Source organism: Dermacentor silvarum, chromosome 8 (genome assembly GCF_013339745.2).
Source record: "Dermacentor silvarum isolate Dsil-2018 chromosome 8, BIME_Dsil_1.4, whole genome shotgun sequence".
Lineage (NCBI taxonomy): Eukaryota > Metazoa > Arthropoda > Arachnida > Ixodida > Ixodidae > Dermacentor > Dermacentor silvarum.
The window spans coordinates 165,626,834-165,650,181 of record NC_051161.1 but is presented as its reverse complement, the minus strand read 5'-3'; the positions used below and the strand labels follow the sequence as shown (position 1 = coordinate 165,650,181).

The following is a 23,348-nucleotide window of genomic DNA, read 5'->3' as shown; positions in this document are numbered from 1 at the left end:
CCCACAAGTCCGAGATAGCAGAACAGGTCGCCATCGCACTCGCACTCACAGACCCGACCACCACCCACGTCTACAGCGATTCACGCTCGGCCGTGAGAGCCTTCCAGAAAGGCGCCGTTGCAAGACAAGCACTACATATAATCAATACATTCGCCCCGCTGCAGCATCACACCATCTGCTGGTTCCCGGCACACATCGGAGAGATCGAGGACGCCCCTCGCAATCTCAACGAGATGGCTCACAGGAGCGCGTGAGACCTAACCCTCCGCGACGCCACCTGTTCTGGTCGTGACCATCCCCGCGAGAATCGGGACCCTCCCTCCACATACAATGAGGTCACAAAGCACTTTTATCTAGACCGCAGAATATACAGCACACCTCACAATAAGCTCACCAGGCCTCAAGCCATCACCTTCAGAATGCTTCAAACCAACACGTACCCCACGCAGAACAGACTACATCACTACATGCCTGAGCTATACACAACATCATATTGCGAAAATTGCCTTAGAACACTAGACGTACATCACTTGCTCTGGCCGTGTGGTCGGACCCACGTAAACAAGAATCAAGACTCCGCCAGACTACAAGAAGCACTACGCAGCACGGACCTGGCGGAACAGCTCTGGGCCGTCCAGCGAGCCCACGATGCGGCCATTGAGCTAAAACTCCCGGTCCCAACGTGGGAGTAGCCCGCTCTATGGGGCCTTGCGCCCCGTAGCCCGCAGGACCTTACAATAAAGTTATCCCACCACCACAAGTTTTAACATAAAAGGCATGCTCTGTCGATGTTTTGTCTCATGACATTTGATTATGACCTGTCATTCTGAAAATTACGAGGAAAAAAATGCTTAACCTTGCATCCGGCCGCGCAACGCTTAAAACAGCGAAGCTAGGCGATCATAGCTCAGCATTTTCCGGAAGTGCGCGCGAACTTTTCATCTTATTACTCATGATGCTGATAATTTCTTTTCGCGCGTCTCGTTCGTTCGTAAAATTTTATTGGCAACAACGATGAAAAATTCACTAAGCGGCCAGGAGCACGCAGGTCCTGGCGGCCTCTTAAGCCCGCTGGAAGACCAGATGTTGGTCTCGGTCCGAGCTGAGCAGAGCAGCCTTCCCGGACTTACGGCCGTCACGGCGTGTGGCATAGCGCAGCTTGCAACACCCACACCGCGTTGCAATGACAACACCGCGTTCCACCGCGTTGCAATACCGACAACGCGTTCCAGCAGACCAGCTCCGTGAATGCGTCTCTCTCTCCCCCGCGCTCTCATTTTCTTTGTCTGTCTCTCCCGAGCACAGCGCGCAAAACTTCTTCACCTGGCAGAGCGCGAGCATCAAACGTGCCAGCTGTGGACGAACACGACGACCCTTGAACGCAATCATATGGTTCGCATAAATGCACGTTCTTCAAGCGTGGTTGTATAGCCTAGTGGTTACGACGCTCGTCTTGGGACCGTGGGTACGTGGGCTCGAATCCCGCCTCGGCAAGAAAGTTTACTTTGTTTTATTTCTTGACGCGAACCACAAATTACGGCTGGCTTAAACAAGAATGTAAAATAAGCTATAAGCAACTTTAGTTATAGAATTATGTGGCAATATAACCTACATGTAACGCATGTCATATATCAAGGCGTGGCATGCACATATGCGTAAATATTGTGACACCCTTACCTGCGTTCTAGGTTTACGCCTTAACAGAATGTGGGGCATCCAAGACGGGTGAAGAGGAAGACGACGTCTGGCTGGCTAGCTGAATCTCGACAGGCGCTCAGCTGATGAATGCCGTCGCGATTAACGCTGCCTGGCTGGCTGTTCAATAAACGCCTTTCGTGGGCGTAACAAAGTGGTGGAGCGTGCTGGGTAAGAGCACAATGTACCACGGAGTCGCAACACCAGAACTTCGCTGGAGCCGCCGTGTTGCCGTGCTAGCGACTGTCCCCATGGCTCAGGACGGAAGTGGACAAACGCCAGCTCTAGTGGTCCCTGCTCCAAGGTCGACGCTGGTTGGCCCTTTGCAGCACTACATAAAACCACGCTCGTTCGCGGGAAAAGCGGGCGAAGATGCCGACGAGTGGCTGACGCACCATGCAAGGGTGAGCCGATGCAACAACTGGGAATGTTTCACTCTGCTTGAATACGTCGTACTGTTTCTGAGTGAGACAGCGCTGATGTGGTACGAAGACTCCCTAACAACGTGGGAGCGCTTCGTTGAGGAAATTAGGAAGTGTTTTGGCGACTCATACGCCAAACAGAAAAGCGCGCGCAGCAAACGCTAGCCTCAAAGAGCTCAAGCTTCCGCAGAAACTTGCACTACATACATAGAAGAGATTCTCAAGCTGTGCAAAATAGTGAATTCCCAGATGTCTGAGGAAGACCGACGCGTACATCTCCTCAAGTGAATGGCAGAAGATGTCTATATAATTTCCTTATAGGCAGGGAACATGTTGATTCTCGCTCAGATGTCGTACGTCACCGCCGCACATTTGAGGCGTTAAAGACACTTCGCATTGCGCCAAAATTTGGAGGATTGGCAAATGTGACAACCGTTGCCAGCATCGATGAGAGCCCGTCCGCCGATCTTTCGTCTACTACACGGCAGATCGTGCGTGAGTAACTGCTGCGACACGAGGTGCTTGCGTGCAACGTCATGCAACAACCTGTTGCCTCTTCCACGCAACACATGGCGCCTGGAGCACCGTGCGCTTCGTGGCAGCTGTCGGTATGTGTCATGGACATGCACCACAGAGGAGCTCCATTGCCACGTCAGGGCGCATTTACGCCCGATCAACATGAAGAACACCCTCGCCCCTTGAGGTTTGCACACAGGCCGACCATTCCTCCTGTGCAGCAGGCTCCGCCGCTTCCTCTGCTACACAACCCCCCCCCCCCCCCCCCCCCACCGCTGCGCGCCTCAAGGCGCGGTTCATCGCTCGTCGTTTACCTGTGTGCTATCGCTGCGGCGGCTCAGGTCACATTGCCAGGTACTGCAATCGCCACCAACCACCAAGGTTCGACTGATCGACGATGTCTAGGCGGTACCGCGCTCCACTTGAAACGTACTCACCCTCGCGCACATATCCAGGAAGCATCCTTCCCCAGCGCCCGAAGGTGCTACCGAACCGTTCTCCAGCATCCGACCGCAGCTTGACACTACCACCCACTCCTTGCATAATCCGGTTGCCTCTCTGCGGCGTCGCTACTCATCGCCACCTCCGGAAAACTAGTCAGCGCGGCTGTTGGAGGTGAGGTCGCTGGACAATCTTCGATGTGGCCAGAGATACCTCCACCCATTTGTATGTTTAAGAGTAAGGTTGTCTGTAATGATTGACGAAGTTTCAACAATGGCCCTAGTGGACACGGGAGTAACCGTTTCAGTGATGAGTCTTGCGTTTAAAAACCTCCTAGGAGGAAAAGTAACGTTTCCCTGGGACCATACCAATACGTTTCGCGGAGTGAGTTATTTTGACTCACTCAATATATACGTTATTTTGGGTAGTCAGAGCATACCACATAATATGGACATGTACTGGTTTACAATCGGAACGCTCGCGCCTCCTACTGCAAGCCGGCCTCCGCTGCAGTCTGACAACCAGCTATGACCACTGGATCCATGATAGCAGATTCCACAAAACACTGCTTCAATTCATACACAACACAGACCTCACAGCACAGATATAATACACATACACATATAAAGAATTATGCCTTAACGGCAAGTCTTTATCGCAATAAAAAATATCTAACGCAGTGTTCGCTGTTCTACCTCATTCTACGCATGACGTAACCCTGGGCCTTGATTTTTTGAAACTTTGTGGTGCCACTGTCGACTGCGGAACGGGAGAATTTAGTGTAGGCACGAGCTTTTCGGCTGCGTTTATGAAGAGCCCGCCGTATCACGAAAGTGTGATTTCTGTATCCAGGGATACAGTTGTGCCTCCGTTATCTGTAACCTATGTTTCAGTCTCCTGTTTCCCTACCACCGACAAAACATTTCACGCTACCGTCGAGCCCGTTTGGCTGAGCTGCATGAAGAGGAATGTGCTGATACCGCATTGCACAGTGTCCGTTGTTCACGGGTGCAGTAGCTAATGGACTGTAAACTGTTCCAGTGAACCTGCAATACTACCACAGGGCCTGAAACTTGCCGCCTACCATGAAGATAAAGTGCTGTCATTCGCCATTCTTACAGAGGCCCCGGATTCTGCGGATGAACGCCATTTCATTAACGTATGCCTTGCTGTAGACTCCTCCATTTTAGGTATGGTGAACAAGTCGCTCAGCACTAAACAGCGCCATGAAGTGGCGAAAATTCTGCTAAAACATGCCGGACTATTTGATTTTTCGCAGAAATAGGGGCCACCATCGTTTCCTCCTTCTCGTATGCACCATCGCATAGATACCGGATCTGCCCAGCCTTTGCGACAGAAGCCGTACAGAGTCTCACTATCGGAACGCAAGGTGATCAACGACCAAGTCCGCGAAATGCTAAATAAGCATGTACTTCAAGAATCATGCAGTCCATGGGCAGTGCCAGTGACTCTGGTTAAAAAGAAGGATGGGACATGGAGATTTTGTGTAGACTACCGGCGTCTCAACACCATCACTAAAAAGGACGCGTATCCTCTTCCACGTATCGATGATGCTATTGACTGCGTTTCATTAGCATCTTACTTTTCGTCTGTCGACTTGAGGTCGGGCTACTGGCAGATTCCTATGCACAAGACAGACAAGGAGAAAACGGCATTTGTAACACCAGACGGACTTTTTGAATTTAATGTGATGGCGTTCGGGCTGTGTAATGCACCTGCAACTTTCGAGCGGTTCACGGACATCTTCCGATGTTTGAAGTGGGAAGTGTGCTTGTGCTACTTAGACTATGTAGTGATTTTCGGGCGCACGTTTAGTGAGCACAACGCACGTCTTTATCTTCTGCTAGACTGCTTAGGAAAAGCAGGTTTGGTGCTTAACACAAAGAAATGCCATGTTGGAGAGCGCCAAGCACTGGTTTTGGGCCATCTAGTGGACAAGGACGGCATACGACCCAGCGAAGACTGCTGCTGTCGACGCCTTCAAACAACCTCGCTCAGTGAAAGAGCTACGCTCTTTCCTGGGCCTTTGCTCATAATTACGCCGGTTTATTCGTGGATTTCCCAACAACGCGTATCCGCTGACATGCCTCCTTCAGAAGGGCGTTCCTTTTTAATGGACCCCTGAATGCGAGGCCAGTTTTCGTGAGCTGAAGTTGTTTCTGACGTCCCATCCCATTCTCCGACACTTCGACCCGGCTGCTCCCACAGAAGTTCATACGGACGCTAGCGGTATTGGAGTCGGCGCAGTCCTTATTCTACACGTCGACACCAAAGAACACGTCGTTGCCTATGCGAGTCGCTCCTTAAGCAAGTCCGAGCGCAGCTACACAGTCACGACGATTCAACGTCTGGTCATTTGGGATCTGCGCGAACGCTCTACCGCGCGCAAGAAAGGTTCTACAGGCTAAAAATGTGTCAGACGATCGACCACTGTGTCCAGCTGCAACGAGTGCCAACGTCAGAAGCGTCCGATGAGCGCTCCACCTGGTCGACTACATCCAGTGCCACCCCCAAGCACTCCTTTCGAGGAAGTCAGGATCGACCTTCTCGGTCCATTCCCGCGGTCATCTGATGGGAATCGCTGGATTGTCGTGTGTGGCGATCACTTGACACGCTACTGTGAGACAGCTGCTATACCATCGGCTACTGCCACCGAAGTGTGTATTTTTAAAGCGAAGCTTTGTACCTCTACCAGCCAAGGGTTCTGTCGTGTCCGTCATTGTAATCAAAAAACGATCCCGACAAACCGCTAACAATTGCAGGTATAGCAGTATAGCTTACTTGAATTCAGGCATTCAGCGTACAACTAAGCACTCGTTTTCGCAAGAAAAACCACAAAAACAAGCTTCAAAGTGATGAGCCAACATGATGGATGATAAGGGCTGCGGGCAAACAACGGAAACAGGCTCGGCGCGGTCCGTGATATTAGATTGCAGCTGTTTCAAAGCTTATGCAGCTGCTTGAAAGAGGGTTGACGTCATTCGAAACCCTTCCAGCCTAGTAACTGCTTCGGTTCATTTTCTAGACTACCCCACTATGGGGTAGTCTAGTAGTGTATATCACACCGATCATAAAGCAGTAGTGAATATTGTTGTGAAGTAAATAATAATAAAGGCCGTGGTTAAAGTTACGTTGTAGTGTGTGAAATATCAAGTGCGCCGCAGTCACCGTGAGGGTGGCGTAAAAAGCTTCGCTTTCCAACCACCTTCACAGGGTGGATTGGCGGGCAATTTTTTCTGCTGCGTTTCGTCATTCTCCGACATGCACCTCCCAGAGTCATCATCAGCGATCGTGGGTGCCAGTTCACTGTAGACATGGTCGAAGAGATGCTCCGTCTATGTGCTTCAAATTTTCGACATTCCACCCCGTATCATCCACAAACAAATGGCCTCATGAAACGCACCAACAGAACCCTCACTAACATGCTGTCCATCTATGTCACGTCCGATCATAAGAACTGGGACAGCGTACTACCTTTCATTACGTCATCATCATCATCATTATCAGCATATATTTATGTCTACTACAGGACGAAGGCCTCTCCCTGTGATCTCCAATTACCCCTGTCTTGCGCTAGCTGATTCCAACTTGCACCTGCAAGTTCCTAACTTCATCACCCCACCTAGTTTTCTGTCGTCCTCGACTGCGCTTCCCTTCTCTTGGTATACAAGCTGTACCTCTTTCATTACGCACACATTCAATACCTCACAGCACGAAACTACGGGCTACAGTCCCTTCTTTCGTCTTTATGCTCGCCTGTCGCGTTATACATTGGACACTGTCTCCCCGTTTTCAAGCCACGATTATCTTTGTATATCCGAAACCGTCTCTCTTGCTGAAGAGGTCCGACGACTTGCTTCTTTTCGCACGCTAGCTTCACAAGAACGCTCGAAGGCACGCTACGACCGCCCACGCCGACACGTGATATAGGACCCTGGTGACTTCGTGTGGCTTCGAAACCGACAAAACGTGGGTTAGGTGAAAAGCTACTATGCCACTATGTGGGGTCCTATGTTATCACGGATAGTATAAGCGAATTGACCTACCGTATAGCACGTCTCACATCAAATGGCCGACGGTCAGCAAAGACTGAAATGGCGCATGTCTCCCGTTTCAAGCCTTTCGCCTCTCGAGAGCCTGTTTGACTTACCCGGTGGGCTTCGTCTCCGCGGAGGGAAATGTGACACTCTTACGTGCGTTCGAGGTTTACGCCTTAACAGAATGTGGGGCATCTAAGACGGGAGTAGAAAAAAACGACGTGCGGCTAGCTATCTGAATCTCGACAGGCACTCAGCTGATCAAGGCCGTCGCGACTAACGCTGCCTGGCTGTTCAATAAACGCCTTTCGGGGGCGTAACAATATATGGGGAAATTATATACGGAATATATACATGTATACTGACAACACCACCGGCCCCGAGACCGGATTTTCTGCTGCAGGGGTCCTCAACGCTAACGCATTAAAATGTTTAGCATAGCGTTAAGAGACAGGGAGAGAGCGGTGTGGATAAGAGAGCAACCGGAGATAGCCGATATTCTTATCGACATTAAGATAAAAAATTGGAGCTGTGCAAGCCATGCAAATCGGATGGGTAACCGGTAGGCCATAAGGGTTACATAATGGTGTCGAGGGAAGAGAAGCGCTGTAGAGGACGGCAGAAGACTCTGTGGTGTTGTGAAACTGGCAAATTTGCAGGCGCAAGTTGGAATCAGCTAGCGCAAGACAGGGGTAATTAGAGATCACAGGGAGAGGTCTTTGTCCTGCAGTGGACATAAAATATAGGCTTCTGAGGGTGATGAAATGACTGCTCCCTTTTCTATGATTGATTGGGACCATCCCGTACTTGCAATATTTTGCTGTAAATAGTTGTACTACAGATTTTCCAAAATTTTAATAAAGACTGCCAACCACTCCCCCTTTGCTATGGCAGGGTAGAATATTGCACCTGGAAAGCGCGCAGTCACACCGCTAGCTCATATGCTATGGTTACTGAGTAGAAAATGTTCATCGAATCCTTTTGGTAAACCTTATAAAACAGGATAAGAAAAAGGAGGGTGAAGTAATCGTGACTGTCCACTTCAAGCGCCACCTCCACGATAAATGACGTGTTTTCATCAGCAGCAGGCTGCTATGCGCGCACCAGTGAGTGCCCGCCAAAGTGCATAAATGGCTTGTGCAAGCATAGTTTGAGCAGCTAACAGAACATATTTATTAGGACTACTGTTAGTTAACTTTGAGGGAGTATACTTTTAACTAAGATTACCTCGTCAGCTTCAACCAAATATCTCAATAAATTCCACGATGCTTTTGTTTTTAGAGCTGCTCGATATTGTTCCCTCTAGAAATCAGTTCTTGCCTCACGTTTCTCTTCTTCGTTGCATGTCCATAGACACCTCTATAAATAAGAAAAACTGCGCTTCGTGACTTGAGACCGTTCTTTTTGAAAGGAAATGGCAAACGCAAAAATTGATATAGAAAAAAATATTTCCATAGTCCATCGTTTTCCTGCTTCGCTCAACATTTACTTCTTTCATTGTGTATTGGTGCCCATCCGAATAGCGCGCATGGCGATTGGACGCTGTATTTCTCCACACGCAGATGTACTACTATACAGGGAACACCCACTGTCTACCACGACTTGCTCCACTGCCCGGAACTCAGGAGCCGGAGTATCAGCACCCTGTGCGAAGGTAGAAGGCTTTTTTTGTCTATTTCTTTTCTCGTACGCTGAGTAATAACTGCGTAAACTGTGGGGAACGTGACGCAGGGCTCATCGGAGCAACGAGTTTACAGCGGCCGGCCCTGGACCACATCGTTGAGAAACTCCGTATTCGCCGCCTGGTGGTGAGCGCAGCAACGAGAAGCACTCTTAACGTTGAATTCACAGCTAGATGAAAATTCTTTCTTTTTTTTCTAATCTGCGAATCTTTTTTCTTCGATTTATCGAGGAACAAGGCTGAAATAGAATTTGACAGGAGCAAGCGCGACCAACCAATGTTTATTGTACGTACACTTGTCAACTTTTTATGGGCCCATGATCGCGATGGAATACCACACTTCCCTACGCCATATCGCCGCGTTCCGGCAATCAAATCAATTTCCATATCCGATAAATACATGGATAGTGCACTCACACATTTCGTTGCTTCTAGTAAAGCCATAACTGTGGATTCGGAAACTCTTCTTTTCCTTGTCTTTTATTCGCTTAAGCGTTGTGGTTTTCGAGAACTGCGGTGCGCATGAGCATCGATTGCAATGTGAGGGTAGCTTTCTGGGTAGCGCTATGCGCCTGCCTAGCATTGTTTCCATTCTTCCCAAGTGTGGTTTTAACGCGTATTGTCCTTTGTCCGATATACTGCCTTCTACACGTTGGTGGTATGCCGTATGCTGTATACGACTTCAATTTGACACCCAACGAAATTCTGCGCATTTTAGATAAACCTATCAGTTTTGCGAGACGGAGAATGCAACGGATGCTTAATGTTTGTCAGCTATCTTATTGAGTTTATGTGGTATGCTGTGAATATATGGGTGAACATTTCACTTTACTTTATTATCTTAAAAACCCCATTGGAGGGGTATTACATAAGGGGTGGTTATTAAAATAAACATTAGAAACAGGCGTTCATTTTGAGATACGGGTGACAACAGCTTCGGTAAAGGCAGGTGGGCTTGTGATGGCTGCGATGGCGTGTGGAAGGCTGTTCCAGTCCCTTGATGCTCGAATAAAAAAAAGGTGCTAGAAAAGTGGTGGTCCGGGCACGTGCGCTTGCAACTTGAAGCGGATGACCGGTGCAATGAGATATGAATGAAGGGGGCGCGATGTACGGTCGGTGATTTAGGGAGCTGTAAAAAATGAACAGGAGAGAGGGTGGCAACCTGTCGACGCAAGGAAAGCGCTTCCAAGCCAGATCCCGCTTTCATCGATGAAATGCTGACATCGTACGAATATGAAGAATGAATGAACCTAGTAGCGCGATTTTGTACAGCCTCGCGTGCATTTATGATATAAATCTGATGCGGGTTCCAGATGGGAGATTCATACTCAAGTTTCGATCTTAGAAATGATTTATAGACCAACGCTTTTACTTGTTGTGGGGTATGACGTAGATGTTGCCTAAGAAATCCCACTGATTTATTAGCAGCTGAGATGATGTTAGAAGTGTGTAAGCGCCAGGACAGATCACAAGATAGAGTGACACCGAGGTATTTGAATGATCGGACTGGTTCTATTGGAACACCAGCAGTGGAATAGGTAAGTGTGAGGGGGTTACGGCGGCGAGTGAAAGATACGAGTTTACATTTGTTAGGATTAAGGTTCATTAGCCAGCGATTACACCATTTCTGTACATTATTTAGATCGCTCTAGATGAATGTGTGGTCAAATGTGTTGGTAACTTTGCGGTCGATTACACAATCATCTGCAAACATATGAATGTTGCATGATAGATGCGTTGGTAGATAGTTAATATAAATTTAAAAAAGAAGCGGTCCTAAGAATGATCCCTGCGGGACGACTGATGTTACGAATAATGGTTATTAAGGAAAACAAACAGAGAGCGGTTAGTCAACAATGCTTCTACCCACTTTATTACGTCGGGGTGTAAATTTAATGGAGACAATTTTAGCAGCAATCATTTATGAGGAACTGTGTCAAATCCTTTTGCAAAATCCAGGAATATGGGATCAGTCTGAAGGTTACTGTGAAGGTTAACATGCAGGTCTTGAAGGACAATTGCCAACTGCGTTTCGAAAGAATAGCCTTTTCGAAATCCATGTTAAGGGTGAAATAAAAAGCAGATTGAGTCTAAGTTCATGATATGCGAGTATATGACGTGTTCCATGATTTCGCAGGGGCACTAGTTAATGATATGGGCGATAATTTAATGGGGTGTCTCTGTTGCCCGATTTGAAGACTGGAACGACCTTGCCCACTGTCCAGTCGGATGGAAGACATGCGCTCAGATCACTATGAATTACATCATAATTACCTTTATTGTACAGGCGGATTGTTTTATTAACTAAATGGCGTCCTATGGGTTGAAACGAAAATGTCCCGTGAATTACTTTGTGGTCGCTGACTTCAGGTAGATATGCTATTGATGATAAGCTTGCCGGGTTACTGGTTAGGATAAGATCTAAGACGCTAGAAGTGCTCAGTGGCAACGCGTGTAGGTTGCGATACAAGTTGGGTTAAATTGAAATTAAGGGAGAAATCCACAAAATCTCTAGCAGCCTCACTGCCCATAGTTATGGGGAAGTCATTGCTCCAGTCTATTTGAGGAAAATTAAAATCACCAAAAATGAGGACTTCTGTCTGTGGGTAATGATTACCAAGGTCACTCAAACTGTTATTAAGTTCCAAAGTACGAATTACTTGAGAACACTCAAGAGCGACAAGAAGGCAGCAGTGCGGGCTCGGCAGCTGAAGCAGGAAATTATTGCTGGACTTCTTGGAAAAAAGACTGTAAGCTTTACTAAAACCTGCATGACAAGAGTGAATGGATTAGCGGTCTGCGTCTGTGCACAGTCGCCGAGCCCACAAGGCGCCACTGGTAGTGCCTGCTCTTTTATAGTTGAGTGGAGAGTTGATGTTGATGACGACAGGTTTCTCCACGCTGCATCGAACACCACCGTCTCTCGTAGCGTTGTCATCGAAAACGCACTTCTGACATTCCCAACCGAAGCCCAGGAGCTTGAGGGGCAGTGCAGTTGAAAATCCAGAGTTGCACATCAGGGATGGGTGACAGGAAATCCTGTCATGTTCACCTGACCAAGCACGATATTGCATCGGGGCTGCCACGGAAGCAGTCACTAGGGCTGGAAGCAACAGTCGCACGAATGCGCGCTGAAACACCTGCATGACAAGAGTGAATGGGTTAGCGGTCTGCGTCTGTGCACAGCCGCCGAGCCCTAAGCTCCCTTCTTCCAGGATGTGAATTTGTTCGCTTTTTCCCCCAATCATTCCCCGCAGGCCTCGAAAACGGTGGGGCGCAGTAACAGTGTGTGACGGGTTTGTACCGGCCACACACCGCCGAGATGAAAGACAACTGTCAATGCTGAAGAGAGGAAATTTAAGCACGTCGAAGCTTCAGCGGCCAACAGGCGAATGAGAGTGCTGACGCACGTGAAGATCGTCTCGTCAGAGCACCACGAAGATGGCCGAAGCTTGCGAGGACCGTCTTGTGAGGCCCGTGTCGCCCAACTGCGTGATTCATATTGGAGATATATAGCTGAGTGGGTTTACGGGCCTGCGGGACCAGCGGAAAAAAGATGAACACTCAAAAACCACTGAAATTGGTTCGGACGTGGGCAAAAAGTGAAGATAACACTAAAGGATGATGGTAGAAGTCATAGTCTGATCATGGCACAGCAAAAATTACAAAATGACACAGAGAAAAAAAGATTAACAATCAAAAACCACTGAAATAGGTTCACACATAAATGATAGATCATGACAAGAATGTCATGACATGCGTGTCATGTAGGTCATGAAGCAGCCACCTACTCTTCCGTGCTCCCCTGGTCGTTTCGTTAACTCGGTAGGCTCCTCGCACACTGCTTCGCGTAACATCGACTCACACAGGGCGTGGGATCTGCCGGTATGTTTTATTGCGATTTTATATGGACACCCGAAGCGCATTTCTGCGGTCGGCGTCGCCGTCGTCTTGAAATTCAGTATAAAGTTTATAGGAGATAAAATGTCACCGTGCGCCGTATGCTCCTTGGGCTAGTCAAAGCGTGTGAAAGTGAGGCGGCGATCGCAGCTCAATCTCGCGCTTGCAAGGGAGATAAGCGATCGTTGAGCTAAAGCTCTAGCGTCTTGTCGCTGTTTTCAGTAGGCAGCTGTAGCCTTCCTAGGTTGCTCGTCGCCAATGTTACGTTAGCGGCGGTCACGCCACCTCTGACAAGAAGTGCTCCATGTCACCATACAGAACAACATCGTTTATTTCCTGCAGGGAATATATATAGCAAAGAAAACAGGGAATGAGCAGGGGAAAAACAGAGAGAGAGAATGGCGCATGTGCGGTCCACGCTGTAGCTTATCACTGGGAGCGCGTGCACTGTAACAGTTTCGTTTTTCATTTTTGTTTTCGTTCCGTTCCAACACATTGGGAGTACGCGTGGTGCGTGACGAAAGTCGCGCCTACAGAGCCGGTAGTTCAAACTTCACACGACAGCCATTGCGGCCACGCCGGCCGGTGGGCGCGCATAGGGAGCTGTGAAACTGAAGTATGTCTATGAAATTTGGTCACGGCTGTACGGGAGCTGCCATGTTGCTACTTTATCACGGTTAGGAAGGCTATTACAGTCACCGGCGCTAACTGCCCCAGTAATTCGCCGTATACTACGTGCATGCGCAAACGGTCTAACAATTAATGCATCGCTGTAACGTATCAAGTATCAAGCAAAAACAAAAGAGTCTAATCACCCTAATAAGCACGCAGTTACGCCCGGAACTATATTTCGCTGCACACGAACATTGCCTGTGTACATATCGTACCTTCGGCAGTGCTGCAAGTTATTTGTGAGATAGAGCACAGGTGGAGGACGAATCGTTTATGCTCAAGGTCGCACAGTTGAGCCTTCACGCACTTGTCGCAAATGATCACATGCATCACCACAGAATGCGTTCCTCACTTCTCTCTCGGTCCTGTCTCCCTCATGTGGTGCTTGAGCAGTCGCGCCTTTCAGTTTGCATTATGTTGAAGTGGTAAGCAACATTGATGGCTAGCCACCATGGCGGCTATTCCCCGTGTGGCTGCGGCAAATGACTGCGTACGCTTTCCGGCAGATGGCGTATGGCCTGACAGAGACGGCCGGCCCCGTCGCAGTCGGCCAATACGACGAAGACGGTTACCGGCCGCTCCCACACACCGAGTTCCACTTGCGCGGGAATGAGCTTCACGTGCGCGGACCCACGGTGTTCGCCGGCTACTGGGATCAGCACGACTCAGGCCTCCTGCCTGATGGCTGGCTGCCCACAGGGTAAGACAGCCAAGACATTAATTACTCTCGCGTGGGAGAAATAAACTTTATTATACCGGGTGTTCAAAATTAAGGTATGTGGTTTTGTTAAAGTTAGGCACTGGGAGGCACGCGGAGACCACTTGTGCAAATAAGTTATGTGGCCAGGGGGACACAAAGTGAGGGGATAATTATAGCTGTCAGGAGCCGAATGAACTAAAATTCAATAATTAACTTTTTATTGACTGCAGTAAGTGTGTATGTTTGTATTCAAAAGTTAAAGGCAGTCGTATTTCTACACAGTTTCACTTAGAAGAATTCTTCTAGCATGTCTGTGCTCCGACATCATCATCTTCATCAGCCTATTTTTATGTCCAATGCATTACTAAGGCCTCTCCCTGCGATCTCCAATTACTCCTCTCTTGCGCTAGCCGCTTCCAACTTGCGCCTGCAAATTTCCTAACTTCATCACCACACCTACTTTTCTGCCGTCCTCGACTGCGCTTGCATTCTCTCTTGGTACCCATTCTGTAACTCTATGGTCCCCCGGTTACCCATGCTACGTATAACATGGCCTGCCCAGCTCCATTTTTCGGTTATCCCCATTTGCTCTCTGATCCACACCCTTTTCTTTCTGTCTCTTAACGTTGGGCCTAACATTTTTCGTTCCATTGCTCTTTGTGTGGTCCTCAACTTGTTCTCCAGCTGCTTTGATAAGCTCCAAGTTTCTTCCCCATATGTTAGCACCGGTAGATTGCAATGATTGTACACTTTTCTTTTCAACGACAGTGGTAAGCTCCCCGTCAGGATTTGGTAATGCCTGTTGTATGCACTCTGACACAGTTTTATTCTTCTGTAAATTTCTTTCTCGTGATCAGGGTCCCCTGTGAGTAATTGACCTAGATAAACGTACTCCTTTACGCGTTGGTAACTTATATAATTCATTGCAGTGCAAGTGGTACGCGTATACAAAGACGAGAACACAAGACAAGCGCTAAGTACAGAATTTATTTTGAAATGACAACACTTGTCTGTACGGCTTTATTGAATTTTCACAAATCGCGGATAGCAGATAGCATAATTATTGTCCTTGAGCTCTATTATTGGAAGAGACGGACGTTGCTAGCACAGGAAATCGAAACAGATTTAACTAATTAACTGGAATTCACTAATTAACTTCTTAGTGAATAACTCTATGACACGTATTAAAATTCAGGAATACAGTTTACAAAACATTACATCTGGAAATGAATTTCCAGGAGGACACCAGTTCTGAGATATTTCCACAAATGTGGGAAGAAATGTAATGTAATGTAATTATGTAATGAACGAGAAGAAAGGGAACCGAGGGGCCCGATTTCTATTAATCATATCATAAGAAGCCAACAAACAACATTTGCAGCATTGATGCCTTCAGGTAGCATATGTGGGTTTATTGAGCAGTTGCCTGCACCCAAAAAGATCACGTACTCGGGACGCTTGCGGCAGAAAGTTCCACATCAGCTGCCTAGGTTTGTGAGGGGGGGGGGGGGCACTGGCTAACATTCCCAGGGTGAGTTCAAGTTGTAAAAACATAAATACTCCAGAAAGTGGATGGGAAAACGGCGCCGCGGTAGCTCGATGGTGAGAGCATCGCACGCGTAATGCGAAGACGTGGGTTCCTTCCCTACCTGCGGAAAGTTGTTTTTTCATCCATTTTCATTTCCATTAATTTATCATTTCTTTAATTCAGTTAATAAGTACAAGTTATTTCCCCTATGTTGTCCTTGGCGTCATTGTTTGTTGGGTTCTTATGATGTTGCATAAAAGAATGTTTTCTTAACAAAGTATACGTAAGTCGCACAACAGTGCATTCTTAAGGCGAGTTTCACGACGCATAACTTCAAACTGGTGTCATTCTGTAAATTGATTATAAGTGGATACACTCTGCAAACTCACCTGCTACAATTCATGAATTGCAACATGGGTCGTAAATATTTAGGAACTTAATTTGTGAATTTTTGGTAATTATTTGAGAACATGGTTCTATTTTTCTTGGAAGTAATTTCCACCTCCTTGAATAACCCAGCTCAATTACTACAAATAATTTCACTGCAACGGACAATTTTTAAAATTCTATCAAACGTAACATTCATCACCCCATATATATGGACGTCAACGGGTTTCACAGTCCTCCGGGACTGCTCCAGGAAGCGTTGAACTCGATCGTATGCTGCTTATTGTAGCCCATCAGTGGGCGTGACGACTTTCGTATACGTTGCCATATGATGACGTGATGACAGGATCGCAGCGGATGGCTGACGATGCCTTAAATAAATTTGCGACGCTATGCTAGGCCGGAAAGGTCGCAAATTGTCAACGAAGGCCACAATTCTAAAGAGACTGTTAGCAAACCAAGATTTTCGACAGCAAGGGAGGCGATACTGGCTTTCGATGGTCTGCAGCTTTACCTCGCGTCCCACACGCGTTTTGCCGCAGAGCATGCCGTGAGCACGGCCGCTGGATAAAACAAAATGTCACCTGTACAACGAAGGATTTCGCTAGTCCCATGCACTTCGTTATCAAACGGTTTCACTGCATTTCCTTACGTAATGTTTCGACTGGTCGACCAGCCTTCGTATGATTAACCTGTAAGCAATACATATGTCTCTTTAGAAGCACCATTCAAGAATAGGTTCGCACCATCTGCTCTGATCAAGAGAGCATCTGCGCATCATATATCAACATCAATGCCACGCGTACACACTCACTCACGCACACACACACACGCACACGTATCTGTGTGTCTGTATAGTGGGGGAAGAGCCGGCTGGGCAACAATCAATTGGCCACTACGACATCAATTCTAGGAAATGTAGAGGAGGCATATTCATAGACTTAGCGGGAAGGGATAGAATTTGAATAATGAACACCTTCCGGAATCACAGTAACAAGAACTGTACCAGGAAAAGTCCTAATAAAAAAGAAGAAATTAAATAAATTTCGTACTCCCTGCCGATCCCCACATACTGCAGGATTTAAAAGTGTTAGGTAGGGTAAATTGCAGTGACGATATATTTGTGAAGTGTACAGCATTGCTCTCAATTTGAACAGAACCAGAATATAATTAGTCAACAAGAAACAGGCCAACCTAGACACAGTAATGGTAAAAGCAGACGACTTCAGGATGGCACTCGCAAATAAATGTGCAGCGTTAGAACAGGAAAATGAAGAATGAATTAAACCATAACTAGGCTGATTTCAGAAGCAGCAATTGAAGTTGGACGTAGGGCACCAAGGCTACGAGTAGGAAAGCTCTCCCAAGCAAGGACGGACCTAATAAAGAAAAAAGAAACAAAGCGTGAAAGTGTCAGATCAGATAAAATTTGATGAACTGTCAAAACTGCTCAACGACAAGAAAGTAAGCGATGTTCGAAATTTTAACGTCGGAAAGATTGAGGAAGCCGTAAAATATGGACGCAGCAATAAATAAGTGGGAAGAAAACTTTGAATAGCACAGGGCACGATGTATGCAGTGAAAAATAAGCAGGGAAATGTTATCAGTGATTTCAATGACACCGTAAAAGCAGCGGAAGAATTCTGTACTGATCTGTGCAGTGCACAGAACAGCCAAGCTACTTTCATTCGGCGTAGTGATGAACAGGATACAGAGGCTCCTTCTTTTGCTAGCGATGAACTTAAAAGGGCCTTGCAAGGCAAGTCCAGGGGAAAAAGTGGAAGGAGACGATGTCATACCTGCCAATTTAATCAAATATTGAGGATATATTATGCTTGGAATGCTTCCGGTCCTTTATACGCACTGCCTGACGACGTAACTGTATACCAGACAGTTAGAAGTATGCCAATATTGTTACGCGAAGGAGGAGTCAATTAAACGAGAAACGACGTACAGATTATATTTACAGCAGCGGTTGCATCGCTGACCGGTTGGATTCACAGATCATGCCCAGCCCAGTTCGTTCTTTTTCCTCTTTGCTCGAGTGAAGGCGCCCGCGCGCCTCGTTCAAACGACCAAATACAACACGCGTGTAGCATAATCTCCCGGCGGCAGAAGCGACGTTTCGGAGCGTCTAAATGTCATCACTGGAAGGGTGATAACTCTTCAGTCGTGTAACGTGCACGATATCACTGGACTGGGAAGCAGATGGGGCGTCAGGGGCAATATTAGCAATATTATAGCAATATTGTAGCGTGTAGCCAGCGTCACCGTGCGACGCTGACTGCCGGTCACGTCCGGATTGATATACCACCGTGACGTCGTACTCCTTAAAGCGGAGGCACCAACAAGCGAGGCGGCGTGAAGGCTCCCTAAGATGCGCAAGCCAACGTATTAAGTGGTGGTCACTTTCTAGGCGAAAACGTCTGCCGTAAATGTAAGCTCGGAACTTTGCCAATGGCCTAAACTACTGCTACACACTCCTTTTCAGTCGTGGAATAGTTGACCTCCGCCTTTGTCAGACTTTGCCACTGAACGAGTATAGCACCGAGCCCCACGTTGCTGGTGTCTGTGTGGATTTCTGTTACAGCCTTGTCGCCGAAATGCGCGAGTACGGGGGCTGTTTGCAGTCACTTCCACAATTCTGCAAAGGCGTCGTTTTGCTCTTCCGTCCACTCGAAGGGTACATCTTGGCATGTTAGTCTCGTGAATGGCTAAGCGATCCTTGAAAATCCTTCGACAAAATGACGGTAATAAGCGCAGAGGCCTAAGAATCGCTGAACTGCCTTCTTGTCTGTTAGACGCGGGAACTCTCCGAAGGCTAGCTTCTCGGGGTCTGGCCGAGCGCCATGGGGGCTGACTACGTTTTCTAGAAACTGCTTCTGAAAGGCAAAAGGACATTTTTCAGTCCTGATAGTCAGATTTACGTGGTCCATGGGCGTAGGGAAGGCTGACGGCGCCCGTTCCACAGCCAGTAGCAACTCCTACCCCGGCCTGGTGCGTGGCCCTTTTCGCGGTGCGAGCTGCACCTCTGTTGTTCGGTGACGAGCGCTTCCGCCGGCTCCTCCTCCGTCGCGTCATCGAGCCTGGCGCGGGACCTGGTGGCGGCGCGGTCTCCTACGCGCTGCTGCAGCTCCCGGCGCCGCCATTCGATAAGGGCACCACTGGCGCAGGTGACGTCATGAGCGCGATGGCGCTAACACCACCTCAACAGCGGCTCCGTCTTTCGGCGCTGCAGTGCGTGGTTCTACACAGAGGGCTCGAGAGGACCTTGTGAGTGGTGTCCAGTGTTCCGCTGAGACTATGGGAGCTCGAGGCCAGTTGCCAACGGTAGCGGTGGCGGCACCGTTAGAGCGACGATCGGGATCATCTGCGATCTTCCCCTCTTGCGACCTGCTTGCTGCGGTGCGGCGTGGTCTCTGTGGTGGCAAGGCTTTGAGCGGGTGGCGGCTCTTACCGGCGACCTGCTGCGTGCACTCGTCAGAACGAGGTCGGAGAGGAAAACTATAGCAGGTGTGCGTCAGGGGACGGTTTAGGGCCTTTAGGTTCCTGCAAGACCTCAAATCCGAGGCTGCGCTACCTGCTCTGCCGAATCTTCGCGAGGAGTCCATCCTGAAAGCCACCTAGGTTTTGGGCCTGCTGGTTCCCGGAAGACCTTGATGACTCGGACATTGCCGGCTGCGCCGATCCTCGTTCGGTGCATTAGCAGCCTACAAGGTTCGCCCGCCGGTAGGGGTGTCTTGCCGTCCCTGCCAGCCACCGTGGGCCAGTGCCGTCAACACCTTCGCAGAGGGACGGGCATTATGGGAACGCCGACTTGATTAACGGCATAAGGACCAACTGTGGATGAAGAAGATGACGGGCGCGCGAGCTGCGGTGGGACGCCCTTGGGCGCGGCCGGCCGAGATTGGAGCCTCCTGGTTTGGACTGCGGGATGAAGCCGTCCCCCACAATATATATATATATATATCTATATATATATATATATATATATGTTGTGCGTCTGATTTTCTAAATATGCTTGGCCCATTGAAAAATCCGGTTACTACCTATATATATATATATATATATATATATATATATATATATTCCGAACTACTACTGAAATAATTGTGAGAGCCTGAATTGCGTCTGTCATGTATTGTTATATGCAACATACCTATTTAGGAATCACACAAGGTGAACTATGGGGGCCCGAAACAGTTTTGCAATTATACAGAATCTCAAGATGATGGAGGGACAAAAGGCAATGAGTGCCTCACAGGGGTCCCTGATCCCGCCCAGTAGCAGCAGCACAGCGCACGTAATAAATGCACATTCGCTACAAACAATTTTAATAATTGAACTAGGAATTGTAGTTAGTGTTTAAACCTACAGCATAAATGTATCGCTAGTTTAGGTAATAGTATTAATGCGTTCATAGTTTCGTCGGGCTGTGCTCCTATTTCCGGCGCTTTGTAAATGATTTTGCGACCATATCACATCCCCTTACCGACGTCTTAAGATAGACGTCCGGTTTTCTCTGGGTCCTGACCATGCCGCATCTTTCTCTGCCTACAATAAATGAATGAAACTCCCTGGCGGCCAATGTATTCCTGCACAATAACATACCACATGCCATTGAAAACTGCATTTCAAATAAACATGCGAGCGCGTGAGTACTTTCATGTGTGTTAGGCGGCGCATGAGAGAGATCACTTGTCTGTATCTTCGCTGCGTTAGGCCAGAAAAAAAAACTGTATAAACTGGTACTGCAAATATTTCTCACCTTTCAATTCGGTCCCTTGCATTGTATGCTTGTAGAATGTGTGCTTTTTTATGTAGTTTATATCATCCCTCAATGTATCTCATATGCTTCAATGCATTTCTTAGTTCGTATCTATTTCTTTTCTTTGAACGTATTTAATCTCATTACTGTATGAACGAATTCCCTCCTGCCTGGGCCACACGTTGGCCTGCAGTATTCTGTAAATAAAAAAAATCTCACTACTCTCCTTACCACACCTTCAATCCTGGCCCACTTTCACCCCTCTGCCTCAACGGAAGTTCAAACTGATGCCAATGGACATGGCATTGGAGCAGTATTAACACAACGCCAGTACAGACCGGATCGCATTATAGCCTATGCCAGCCGACTTCTATCACCCGCCGGGCGCAATTATTCAATCACAGAGCGCGAGTGGCTCGCTCTTTTGAGGGCTGTTCCGATGTTTCCTCCACATTTGTACGGACGCCCATTCTGTGTCATCACTCATCACCACGCTCTCTGCTGGCTATCCTCGCTAAGGACCCCACGGGTCGACTGGCTCGCTGGGCTTTACGACTGCAAGAATATACCTTGTCCGTCGCTGACGTTCCTCTATACGACATCATTTTAGTGCACGGTGCTCCATGTCAATTACTCACTGACTGTGAACGTAGCTTTCTCTCGGCAGTCGTCAAGGACGTCCTCCGCTCCTGCTCGACAAAGCACAAATTCACCACGTCCTACCACCCACACACCAACGGCCTCACGGAGCGCCTCAACCGGACTATCAACGACATGCTTTCGAAGTACGCTGCGGCCGACCACCACGACTGGGATCTTTATTTACCATGTCACGTTCGCTTGTATTTCATCGCGTCAAGACACCACCGGCTATTCACCATTTTATCTCCTATATGGCCGAGAACCCGCGTTCTCCTTGGACACCTTGCTGCCCCCTCCCGCAAGTTCAGCCACTGAATACGCCCGCGACGCTATCGCACGCGCCGACAACGCGCGGCAGCCCGCCCGCACCCGTCTCGAGACCTCACATGAGCATCAGCGACGGCTCGCGTTACACCGATCCATACCATGTAGTGCGACAAGTGACCGATATCACATATGAAATCATAACCGCCGACCCCTCAGCGCCGTCGTCAGCTGCAAGTGACATCGTTCACGTAGCGAGACTTAAGCCCTATCACACACCTTTCACCACGGATGTGAAGCTTAACTACCGGGACGGTGCTTCTACCATCGGGGTTATCATACGCAGCAGCCGCCTCAGTGTGGCTGCACTGAAGAAGAAGAAGACGACGGGTTCCCGATTGTTATAGGGTAGCCATCTTGGTCACCGTTAGCCTAAGTGTAAATATATTGTAAATAGGCTTGTACATCAGCTACACGTAAAAGTACTGTCGAGGTTGTAGGCAACGAAGTACAATCAACATAAATTACTTGCAATATTCACACGAAAAAATGACAGCAGATGCGTGCGACCTTGAATCAAAACAACCCGATTTAACTGAAGCTGTTTCTTTCGAACAAGTGCAATAATAGTTTCAGTCTCCAGTAATTATATCGCATCCTTTAAAAGCTGCCCTTATATGGCTGTTCCGCTTGAAACCATGCCTGCAGGTAATGTTTGGAGCGCTCGTCGCAAATTTTTAAAGAGCCAGTAATTCATCAACACACATTTTACTTCGCCATAACATTTACCATGGCGTCCTCCCCCCCCCCTCCCCCTGCCCAATTTCCTCTAGATTTGATGTTGGTGGAGTTCACAGGTCTTCGAGGGCAGCGGGATAAATTCTGATTTGTTGCAAACCACATTCATAAAGCTCCGGATCGCTTGGATGCGTAATTTACTGCAAATGTCATAATTAGAGCCCTGTTTTCGAAGTTTACCTACATATTTGCCCATAATGCACGATTTGTTTTCGCCAAAGATAAACAAAGTGTCTTGAATAGCATGCCACCAATTTTCGCTTAATTTGGTGTTTGCGGCTTTCATAGTTCTGCCACGGCAGCGTGCTCACTTCTTCCCCGCTCTTTAGACACGCTCATAACACGCTAGAGTTATTGCATGCGTAATTTATTGCGAAAGCTGCAATTAACCATTCTGAACTTCCCCTACACATCACCCATTACCTTGTCCTTACAGTCGTCCAACATAGAGAAGCTGCCTCCTTTAGTTCAGTCATGACCTCAGGCGAAGCTAATATATCACGCACTTGAAAAAGTAAAAAGAAAAAAAGTTGAGGGTTCAATAATTATTCGTAACGCTTCTCAATAAGCCAGAAACGTTAAAACTACGCGACACATTGATCTTAAAATGCTTCCTGTTCCTTCAAAGTATAAAATATTGGGAAACCAAGCTAACAACAGCAGCGTGATACTTCCGAATGCTTGCTTACAATTGTTTTTCAAGCTGTATTTGATCAACACGCATTTAACATCGCACATAATGTTAGCATATTGCTCCCCTATGTTCGCAAAACCTGACCTGAGTTGTAGTTGTAATTATGCCAGCGCAGCCGTCTCAGTTTTACACCGCTCATAAAACAGACTAATAATGCTAAGGACCACTTGCATACGTATTCA

At 47.8% G+C, this 23,348-nt stretch overlaps 1 protein-coding gene across 1 annotated transcript in view; it reads left to right on the top strand.

The window, feature by feature from the left end:
- The window catches only part of LOC119461822 (medium-chain acyl-CoA ligase ACSF2, mitochondrial), a 239,353-nt gene that overhangs the window by 178,601 nt on the left and 37,404 nt on the right, over positions 1–23,348 (top strand). Inside the window, exons 9-11 of the mRNA XM_037723194.2 lie at positions 8,695–8,786; positions 8,864–8,940; positions 13,892–14,085. Of these exons, the coding sequence (XP_037579122.1) occupies positions 8,695–8,786; positions 8,864–8,940; positions 13,892–14,085 (363 nt within the window). The remainder of the gene's footprint in view (positions 1–8,694; positions 8,787–8,863; positions 8,941–13,891; positions 14,086–23,348) is intronic.